Here is a 12026-nt window from a genome sequence, read left to right on the forward strand (position 1 = left end):
TTTGCTTCAGGCACATTAAAGATTTCGGACGATGAGCGTGTCAAAAATGTGAATCTTCTAGTTTGATGCCTAGATAGTCAAAAGTGCCCACTCTATCCAAAGAAACACCTTCTAAATATACAGGTCTCTTAATTATCTGCTTTTTGTCCCCGAACACCATGTATTTCGTTTTTGCTGAATTGATTTCCAGACCGTGATCCTTGCAAAACTCAAGAACCTTGAGAGCAGACTTGAAAGACCCATGGCTGTTTGAGAAAGTAGCAAGGTGTTGTCGGCAAATAAAAGGCATGGGAACTTTTGCCCACCCATACTGGGGGCATCGCCGGGACAATCTAAAAGGTACGGAATACAGGCATTAATAAACAAAAGAAACAGGGTAGGCGCAATAACGCAACCCTGCCTCACACCACAGGCCGTGGGGAATGCTGGAGTCAGATCACCTGCCGGGCCCCAGCGTACTTTGGCACAGTTGCCAGAGTAAAGATCTTTAATTATATTAATCATGGAGCCCGGGACTCCAGCATTGCTCATAACCTCCCACAGCTTGGGGCGCGGGACAAGGTCAAAAGCGGATTTCAAATCGACAAATGTCATGAATAAGTGGCCGTGGTCTACATCTACGAACTTCCACTTTATAGAAATGAAGCGGAAGACCTGATCGATGGTGCTGACTTTGTCCCTGAATCCTGCCTGAAGATGGCTTACTGCCAGATTGTTCGCTATCCAGAGTTTCAGTCTGCTTAGCAGCTGGCGGCAGAATATTTTTTGCAAATGATCTAGTAAGCTGATGGGTCTATAATTTGCTGGGAGACTTTTCTCTCCTTTCTTATGAATGGGCAAAATGATTGCCTCCTTCCAGGAATCTGTATAGAACCAGACGCCAAGGCAATGTTCGATATCCTGTTGATATACCGGGTCCATGTGGGCAAGTCTGATTTGTACAAGTCCGAGGGAATACCGTCTGGTCCAGGAGCCTTCCCTGATTTTTGGGCACAAATTGCCAATTCTGTTTCTTTTAATGAAAAGGGGGGCACCGCAGAGCTACACATTGTTAGTGTCTACAGAGTTGGTATCAACAATTTCCGGCAAAGAACCATACAGTTCCCTAAAGTAAGTAAGCCAGGTGTGAGCAGCAATATAGCATTCTGGAGTGGGTGGAAGGTCTGGGTCTTTGCGTGAAACCAAGAGCCAAAAGAGTTTGACATCACGGGTCCTGGCCGCCTCAGCCAGGTCTCCCCATAAGCTTTCCTCATGCTTACGTTTGCTTAATTTGCAAGTGGAGACATAAACTCTTCTCGCACTTACAATGGCTTCCCGATTCTTTGACTTTAGCGCTTTAGTCAAAAGGCTCTTGGCCTCACGGCATCTCTTATCAAACCATTTGCAGTGGGGTGCAATAAAGGAATTCCTTCGATTTGTGGCAGGTTTGATAAAAAGCTCCTTAAGAGCCGCAAAAAGAGCCACATGGGAAGACATGATTTCCAAAGGGGATAATACAATATAATCATCAAAAAGCTGATGTCTAGAAACTAAGACGCACAGTCTGTCGTTGAGCAGATTGGACTTCTGAAACGAGGCCCATCTCACGGCGCACCTATTGCTAGACAATTTCGAGAGATCATAAGCATTAGAAGCAAGAAACGGCAGAGGTCCTGCAAAAAGAGTTCCATTGAATGTAATTTGTAGAGGGGCATGGTCACTTGTGGACCGTGGGCCCACTTCCACGTCAATTATATGATGCCAAATCCATAGATCGAAAATGACATAGTCCAAAATACTGCTATAAAGGCCCCTAAAAAAAGTTGGTCTAGCAGGATTGTCAGCGGCAAATCGGCCGTTTCCGAAGCGAAGGCCATGGATTACTACAAGATCTATTATCTGCATCGCCCTGCAGGAAGGAATAGACGACGCTGGTTGAATTGGAAAAGTAAGAATATTCCACACTTCATCTTCAACCTGTGTTGACTCGGCATAAGCCAAGTCAAATTCAGTTTGCGCATTAAGGTCGCCTGCGATAATAATACGATATTTGGAGCGACAGTCAGATATGAAATTATGCAGGAGATCTATGGCAGCTGACTGATGGTTAGGAGGGCCTGGTCTATTGTAGATGTTAATACATAACACAGGAGTGCCCGAGTTTGGCTATATTTCTATTGCCAAAATGTCACAGGAATCAACCGCGATCTCCTTGGCTTTACCCACATCAGTCATCTTAACCCAGGTACATAATCCCCCTATAGCCCTACCCATAGAAGACTGCATGGCATTTTTAGTGAAGGAGCTGAAGCCTTGCCTATACACACAATCTGTGGACCATGTTTCCTGGAACATGCAAATAGAGAAGGATCCAACATAAGCCCCCCACTCGGGATCAGCTAGTTTATTCTTAATACCTGCCACATTCCAAGACAAGAGTTTCCTTGTGACAAGCATAGTGCTGCAAGAAGGTTCACAAAAATCAACATCCAATACTGGGTTGGAATTCACAATGGCAGTACTAGGTAGATCCCTTAGAATGTTAACACCCAAGCTTAGCAAAGGTCTTTGGAGTGACAAGGTCTGAGAGTTATAACCAGCACTGGATTTGCAAAGATTGGGGAACATAGTCAATCCACATCAGAAGTGCCCCCTTGGGGCGCAGAATCACATACGCTATCACATTTAGGAATAGGAACCATGACAAACTCAGCAACAGAAACAGGTGGCAAACCAGAAGAGACAACAGGATCAGTTACGTGAGATGGAATCAACGTATCCATATTTGAACAGGAGGACAAATTCTTATTTCCCCGAACAGACATGCTGTCACTAAAAAATATATCAGATTCCTTCCTTAAAAAGTTGCGTGCTTCCATCTGCAGGAGACCTGTGACTAAAGAAGGACTTGCAAGATTGAGTTTAATAGAGTCCCGCCCACCAAAGCGCCCACACACTAGTGTGGCAGATACAATGTCTGAATGGATAATAGAACCACAGCCTCTGACATGGCGAATCCAATGTGAAACCTTGTTGATTAAGAAGGTGTATCTTCCCTCGATTGGGCTGTGGGAGCGGGGAACATTACACATATAAATACAATTTCTATTAGGCCTATGGCTGGAATAGTCCACAGTTCAATCAATAATGGGAGGAAAGAAATTGGATTTCGCCGAGAGAGGAGCCAAGTATTTGACATGAGGCGGCCTATACTAGAGCTCTGGGCCACCTCCAATGTCGTTGGGATAACTACTGGCAAAACGGAGACCGTGGGATAAATACATTGTAAAGGCACTGGGGGCGGAGCACACTGAGGAATTGGTACAGTTTTTTTAAGATGCTTAAGAACTTCAAACAATAGACACTTCAGTTCCCCTACTTCTTGCTTTAAGCTAGAGACTAGTGCTAGAATGTCTTCTCTAGGGGGAATACCAATTAGAAGGCACAGAAGTCAAAGAAGACTGTTTAGCACTGGCCAAATCTAAGTTGTCTAGGTTGTCCAAGACAGAAAAACGGTTTGAGCAAGAAGTCCCAAAGAGAATAGAGTCATTAGCTCTAGCTTCCAGGTTAGGTACAGGATCGGGCAAGGGTAAGGATTTGCCATACCAGGCGGACTTAAGGGGGCAGGAGCTTGGACTAAAGTTCTTGGGGGCTGAACGTCAGTAAAAGATTTAGAACCCGAAGTTAGAAAAGGCAATAAAGTTCTGGGTTTCAGCCTCTTCCGAACATTGCTCTCTTTTACCTTGATGATTGACTCCACTGATTCAATTAAATTTCTCTGGACACGCAGTTGGTATGAGGTTGCGTGACACTACAAGATTTGGGAATTTTGATTTTAGCAGGGCCTAAATCTGGGCTGGATCTTCCCTTGAGTTTTCCCATTCTAAAAAAATAAAAAGGACTCAGCACCAATATAAGTCCAAAAAAAGAGAAGTAAAGACAGGTATATCAGGGTGCTCTCCACCACACCATAAGGTCCAGGGCGGGGGCCTAGCCCATCCTGCAAAGAATGTAAATAATCACAGCAAATCAAGCAGAGTTCTGTAAAACACAATAAGTGATCCAAGAATCCTTAAGCCTCTTGAAAGGCTAGTCGCCGCCAAATAACAGTAGATCAAAGGGTGAGGCCCAGCCCAGCCTCTTCTGGGCGCTGATGGGCGCAGGACGGGCCCGCCCTTTGGCAGTTTAAAGAGGCCTTGGCCCGCTTTGGAAGTTTAAAGGGGCCTTGGCACGCCCCATCCGTCAGCTGATGCCTCGGTGCAGATGGCGCGACCCGCGAAGCTGGCGCGCTTTGGAAGTTTAAGGGGGTCTTGGCCTGCCCCCTCCGTCAGCTGATGTCTTGGTGCAGAAGTCTCTATTAGATATGTGCCTTGGTGCAGCAGGCTCCGAACTGTCCAAGGATCACCAACATAGCCTTAAATGGTCACTTCTTGCTGTCTTGATCTGAGTATTTCTATTCCTTGGCCCCTCGCAGGCAGCGTGCCAGGACCTTTCCAAGCAGGAACCCACAGGGGAGCAATGGGCAGCGGTTATTTGTCAACCAGCAGAGCCCACTGAAGTAGTGTTGCAAGTCCACAGTCTTCAGGGCAGTCCTCAGGGTGGCCAGTGCTTACCTTTATATGCTGACCCTAATGGCAATCTTTTGGGTCCAAGAGAGACTCTAGTTGCAGTCCATCCGCCAACTGAACGCCTGAAGAAGAACTGACGGAAAGGGTGGAAGCATAGGATGAAGGTTACTGAGAGAAAATCGATCTACTCCTTTTTTAGCAGTCAAACAGATCGGTCTAAATCCTTCCCTCGACTTAATACAGGTCAACAGAGGAGCCATCCGGAGGGGCAGAACAACACCTTACTGAGTCCCCCTTATAGAGGCTAGTGATGTTGCCTTAGCAAGTCCTCATGAACAGGGGATAGAAGCTCCCCGTGGGTAATCATCCGACGTTGCAAGGTCGGCTACTTGGTCAAGTTCAGTGTCTTCATTAAATCACTCCTTTTGGCAGCATGGCGCTCTTTCTATTGCTGCGCTCCACTTAATGCACTACTTATTACAACAGACCTTGCAAGAAAGACACATTTAGTCAAAGTGCTACAAGACTTGCCTCATCAAGGAGCCGTCAGCTTCGTCACACAGGCACCCAGTAGTCATCCACGTGCAGCACCAGAATTTTAAGGGTCTACTTACCCTCAACCAGTAACAGATGGTATGACGCTTCAAACTTTGGTTGTCCCTGAGCTGCAAGCACCGGCACCCTTTTATGACAGTGCAAGCACCAGAATAACTTTAATGTATCCAGAATATAAGTCAAGGGGTGCATTTGATCTGCTTAATCGGGGTAACAATCTTCGATCACTGAACCAGATGTCTAACGATGTAAATTTAACCTCTGCTGATATGGTGTCAGTGGAATTTCTACCACCTCGCTCAGCCCAAATAAATGAAACTACCAAAGTGACTTGAATCTCTACTGAAGTAGCCAACCGGGTTCTGGAAGCCACAGGTTTCTTCATAAACTGAAGCATTCAAGTCTCTCTTGCAACTGAACCAGCAGATCCTTATCAGCCAGGCCATGGAGGAACTGAGCCTTCAACGTTTGTCACTGGTGGCATTTTAAAGAGTGCACAAAGTAAGTCGCCATTGTCTTTAGCTCCAAAATGTGTCCGATCATCGTTGCAATCCTGAAAGGCTCCTTTTTTATGGCCATTATTGGGGTTGGCTCCCAGGGACCTTTACTTCAACAACAAAGCAATTATGAAAAAGTTGACAGCCTACCAACCGCTCAGAGCACAAAGCGGAGCTTAATATATGCTCTTGGAACATCATCAGTTTACTCCATAAGTTAGAGGACAAAGATACACTGAACTACTTCACCACCTTTCAAATAATTATGCTGCAAGAGGCCTGAAGCGAAATAGCGCTGGTAGTTCTAGGATATATTAACTATTCTATGCTAGCGACTAGAAGAGCCTGATTATGGTCGCCTAAGTGGAGGTCTAACCATCTATTTTCACTCTGCCATTAAGGGAAGCCATCTAATGTGCCCAATCACCTACATAAGTCTACAAACCGCTTTACTTTCTATGACTCAAGGCAGTTTAAAAATTCATCTAGTCCTTATGACCATCTACATCCTCCCCAAAAAACCTTAAAAATTGGAGGCCGAAGCACACCTGGTCAGGGATAGCAGGATGCAAGACAATACCCCAGGCTTTGAGCTGATCCTGTTGGGGGATTTTAAAATGAGCTTATTGGGCACAGAATGCACTGAGGCCATTGTTGCACAGAACATCTTCTGGCAGGTTCCTGACAAAATTACATGTGGTGCCTTTAGGAGAGACAAATTAGGGTAACTGCTAATAAATGACCTGGAATCCATGGACTTACGGGTTGTCAACAGCCGCTTCGGCACGGATCAGCACCCCTCTCAATTTCTACAATCCAAGGGTACGATCTCTTATTGATTTCACAATTCTTTCGTCCTCCTTGTTTAATCAAGTCTCAAAGTTTCAAATGGCAATTAGAGGTGAAAGTGATAATTTGCCGCAAGAACTGTTCTTCATTTACACAATTGATCATCATGATACAACAGACGTATCACATGTACAAACAACGGTAAGTAGCTTAAATGGTCATTAGATACCATTTCTGAGCCATCTGAAAAGGCTGAGGGAAAGTGGACCAAAATATTAGGCCATACTTCCCCCGTACAAACAGTGCAAGTACCCTGAGGAGAGTTTACTAAGGAGTTTGTCGCCTCTTGCCCGCATCAAATCGAGAGGATTAAGGCAAAACAAATCAAAGGAACCACCACCAAATCAGGGAATCAAGATACTTAAGTGTAATTTAAACAGGGCCCTATGTTATCTCCAAAGGGATCCTGGAAATGTAGCCTTGAAGACGCTTGCGACCCCCTCCAGGTGTGCCTACAGGAAACATCAATGGGAGAGGCAAAGAGATGCGGCATCCAGTCTAGCGACCGCACTTTTGTATGTGCTCAAGACAAATAGACATGCATAGTTTTGGAAGCGCGTGAACAGCCTGAATACTGCAATGCACTCTAGTTCTAACAAATATTTCTGAACTTGCCTGGCATCAACACCTTTTTCATCCAAATCAAAAGTCAACTCTGTGTCAGGACATGGTTTGTCCGGCTTCTAAGTCCACTCCATGGGCTGCACGAAGTCACATCAGTCCACATGTCCTACCAGAAGTAGTTAAGTGGTGAATAATTAAAAGATGGAGGATGGGAACCCCAGGTCCCCATGGTATCCCGACACGCTTTTTAAAGAAGATCAAAACTTCTGGGCAACACACTTGTCAGCACTTTATGACAGCATAACCATCACCAATGCTATTCTGCATTCAGGGAGAGGTTCAATATCGCCACAATCTTCAAAGGGGGCTCAGTAAATGATCCAGCAAACCACCAGCTAATAGCGCCTTTAGGTGTTGAGTTTAAGGTTTTTGTGGGGTGTCTTTTTGAAGAACTAGAAGCCTGGGCTGCAGAAAATTACAAAATTCTGTTTAATCAAACAGGCTTCTCAAAAGGGATAGACACAACTGCTAACTTCATGGCTGTATCTCTATTATTCGATCAAAGTAGGCGTGCCAAATTACCCCTCTACCTTTCATTCATAGATTAGAAAGAAAGCCACCTTTGATCGTGTGGACAGAGGCAAATTGTTGGCCAAACTTACAAAGTGGAGCATCCCAGGCCATTTGTTAAGAGCGATAATTCTTCTCCACACAAACACCTGGGTAAGAGTTAAGTTGAGGGATGGTACGCGCCTCTTCCGAGAAATACCAACCTTGCAGGGCCTGGGACAGGGGTGTGCACTAGTACCTCTTCTTTTTAATCTTTTTTTGCCGATTTACCCTCTAGCCTGGACCAAGTTAACTCTCATCAGCTGAAACTGGGGAAAACGGCCCTGGCGTGTTTGATGTACGCGGACTATCTTATTTTTCTCAGCCCCTCTAGAGTTGGACTACAGAGGCTATTGAACGCCACAGCTGCATATTCCAAAGAAAATGCTATTGCCATCAGTTTGGGTAAATCTAAAACAATGTCCTTTAGAGCAACCATACGACATCGGCACCAGTGGCTCCTTGTTGTCAGTAAAATTGGGCTGTGCAGGAATATAAATATTTGAGGGATCTCCTAGGTTGCAATGGTTCTATTAAACCTCACAAGGAGGGATTAAGGCGGAAATCCCTCACTTTAACTTCTGCAGTTAAACTTATTAAAAATGTTATGGACCGCTCTACTTATCTACCTCTGCTAAACGGCAGCCAAGCTAAACTAGTTCCTACTATAACATATGGAAGTGACGCTCAGAGGAAGAGATGGGACCCAAATGGACAAAATGGTTACTAGGCTCTTCATGGGAATATTCTGTCTACCCAACTATAAATCACCTGCACAGGCGCACCTTGAATTTGGCCTGGTGAGAAATGGGGCATTCATTAAGCTGTGTCTCAAACTCAAAACAGCAAGTCCAGTCACATTAATCTCCCTTTCTCTGGGTGGAAATTCATGAGCACCTCAGCACTTTTGCCTGGCTTTATCTGCAGTCCTCTCTAGAATTACTGGGATTAAGAGATCAATGGGATCACCTAAATTGGTACCACCAAGCCAAGCAGCTAATTAATAAAAGTGTTAAAATCCACTCACTGCTAATGGTTAAAGAGGTTGTGGCGAAGAGGAAACACGCCTGGCTTGTCTTGTCATATGTAGTACTTGCCCCACAGCCGTACTTGGGAATAGCAGTTAGACTAGCATACTAAAAAAAACCTTTATGAAATATCAGATGGGAACTTTTACCGACATATGCACGTCTTACCCCTGGAAACAGAGACATGACATGCCTGTGCCAGCTTTCTGACAAGACCCGGAAACGTTGATCCACCAGATATGCTTCTGTAACTACAGTACGGTTGATCAGATAGCTTTCCTACAGCCAGCCTGGCTTCAAAGATGGCTGCATAGATCTGCTATTATGGGTGGCTTTAGTGGGAAGGATATAAAACTCAGCTGCAGACTGGTGGAATTTTTAGACAGGCTTGCAGGCAAACTCAGTGCCTATGGACAAATCACTGAATTATCTTTAAGTCCCAAATAAGTAATATACTATTGCACTACTCAGGTAAGGCCTACGCTTTTCATCTTGAGCTCCGAGTTTCCTTTATAGAGCAATAGTAAGCGATATTAGTTTTTGATATATAACTTTGCACTTTAATGTCGCCCATGCGCACATTTGTGCAACAATAATCACCGATTATGCACTTTCTGGATTAACAACTCTTATGGGCTCCTGAACAGACAGGATATGTACCAATCGAAGGTTATCTGCAGTAAAAAGATTTGTTAATTTACCTGACCAACTGTCACATGAATTGTGAAGTGGAAGAAGCTAGGATGAAGCCAGTAGACAGTAACTTATGTTGATGTTGGGCACTTTAGATCATTTATTGTGTCCATTGATTATTTATTTTAGGTTCACAACTGGCTGTGTGGGAGGTTGTGTAAGAGAAATAGGGTTACTTATATTGAGGGTAACAAGATGGCACAGAACTGTATGCTTGCAACAGAGGAAGTCATTGCTTGAAGAGATCTTTTGCACTTTCATTACAGATATTGCGCTATCTTTTGCAACACGGAATATCAGCACTTAAGTCCTTGTAATCTTACACTGTAGGGTATAGAGAAATGTTTTAAATTTGGATTTTACTGTTAGTCTATGGTACTCAAGAATATTAGCATTTTAGCCCTCGCTGTCCTACACTATGTTACTGAGAATTGCACGTTTTAACTATGGATTTTATTGTTAGTGTAATGGTTTTAATTAACTGTGCACTTCTAAACAAGCATGAAATATTAGTAGATTCTATAAACATTGAGTAAGGTTAGTCCCCTCAAGGCAAGTTACCACACACATTCCCAACGAGAATACCAAGATGAATGTCGTTCTTTGTATGTTTTTACATTTTTTTTTTTTTTAAACATTTGTTGTAGGGTGACCATTTGTCCCATATTTTCCCAAGAGAGTCAGGGATCCTAGAGAACTGTCCCAGCGACCAGAAGCTTTTCTTAACTTCCGTTCCTACCTTTATGTCTAACCTGTCCCAGTGTTTGCTTCTCAAAATCTAGTCACCCTAATTTGTTGACCACCGTGTCTATGCCTACTTGCCTGTTCTTGTGCATGTGTTGTTGAGTCAGTAGCTACATGTGTGCATATTTACATCAGTTTCTGTTCATTTTTAGGGGTATTTCTGTGTTTGGATGTGTATGCTGGTAATAGTTTGTGATCACTTGCATCAAAATGTTAAAAAGTGCATGCAGCTACAGGGACCATCTGTACAAATGTTTAGTCTGTTTTCACACTCTGCTGCCCCTAACCGGATTGTGGAAGGCTCAATATAAACCACTGCACAACCATGTAGACACATTTGCTTACGTAACTGAAAAGTATAAAAAAAGTGATGGATAGAATGCTTGAATTAATCTCAGCCACAAGTAAATACTCTGGCCGGATCCTATTCCATGTTCACTGTCCCCCTAGAATCAGGCTATACTTGGCTAAGGAGCCCTTATTAGGGCGAAACCCATTCTAGGCTGCTTGTTTTCTGGTTCAAGGAGGCGTTGGCTTGACAGTTCGGGCTTGACTGTTCCCATGAGGAGCAGGTTAAGGCTGGTATATACAGTATATATATGGATGCTTCCAAACTGAGGTGGCATGGAGTGCGAAAAACAACAGATTGGGATGCAATTCTGAGTGATTGCCAGTGGCTATGATTAATTCAAGCAATCCATCCATCATAATTTTGGTATTGCAGACAAAACCAAGAAATGGCACCTAAAGATGCTAAGGCTGATATGCTAGTTTCATGCTTAATGATAGCTTTGTCAAATCCATTATAAAAATAAATGTTACAGATTGAGACCTATGTTTAAATTTCAAAATGTTTCTCCAAGCTGCACGAATTGGCTTGCTCAAGCGTTATGCTTGAAATCAGTGTTCCCTGAATTTGGTACTTTGCGTCGGGTGGGGGTGTGTTCAAAAATAAGATTTGCTATGAATTGAATCTTCAATCTCGATTTCAGAGATGCGAGTGCTTAAGTGTTTACCTTATTGCACACGTGCAATGGCGACAGTGCATGATAGTGTGAACCTAACCAGCGACACCCAAAATATGGCATGCCAGCAAAGAGTAGTCTCCACGGATATACCGTTACACTAAAAAGCTGTAAAGTATGTTCTACATTCCATCTGTCAAAAAACGATGCATGTCAAAAGTTGTTTTGGTAACAATAAATGCACAAGATTATTTTTTTCAAGGTATAATATATTGATTTAGCTAGCTATTCAAATTATTTTTTTCTTTTCATTATCTACTATGTGGGGAGTGTCTGACACTATTTATGCCCTTTTATGAAACCACTAAAAACTTCTGCCCTAGGGCCACTGCATGCTAATCAACGTTTATAGACCTTTGGACAACTAGAAACAATGCCCATGTCTATACAATACAAAACCCATGTACAGTATCGACCTAGTTTGTACATTTGAATGAGGTCCTAGGTGCACCAATGAAATAGTGTTTCATTAAAATGTTAAAGGTACAATGAAGAGAATAAAAAAAGAGACAATACCTTGTAGCTGACTTGCACAATTTGTACGAAAACAGAAAGTGGCAAACACAGGAGAATGTCACTGACAAGAGCCCAGCCGTATCCAAAATCTCTGTGTAAGGGAACAGGTGGAACATATCTTTTCCAAGACGCTTCATCTACATACACTGGAGACACAAAAATACTAGTACAGTGAACATTTTCAATATTTTCACACATTAAAAAACAAACTGCAAATACAGAAATGTCAACTTCTATTGAAAGAAAAGGTCCAATGCAAGCAAAAATAAATGGCAGTTTGCGATCCCAACATTATTCATTCATATCTTTACTTGCCATTTAGTTTAGATGAAGACATGCAAAAATCAAAGCAAATTACTCATGAAGATTGTCAGGTGAGCATTTTGGAAGATTCTGTCC

General features: G+C 43.2%; 1 protein-coding gene across 1 annotated transcript in view; it reads right to left on the reverse strand.

Annotated features, from left to right (window-relative positions):
• Positions 1–12026, reverse strand: part of GTF3C1 (general transcription factor IIIC subunit 1) — a 1928973-nt gene that overhangs the window by 1234421 nt on the left and 682526 nt on the right. The window contains exon 16 of the mRNA XM_069210709.1: positions 11628–11773. Within this exon, the coding sequence (XP_069066810.1) occupies positions 11628–11773 (146 nt within the window). The remainder of the gene's footprint in view (positions 1–11627; positions 11774–12026) is intronic.

The sequence above is a fragment of the Pleurodeles waltl genome, chromosome 10 (assembly GCF_031143425.1).
Source record: "Pleurodeles waltl isolate 20211129_DDA chromosome 10, aPleWal1.hap1.20221129, whole genome shotgun sequence".
NCBI lineage: Eukaryota > Metazoa > Chordata > Amphibia > Caudata > Salamandridae > Pleurodeles > Pleurodeles waltl.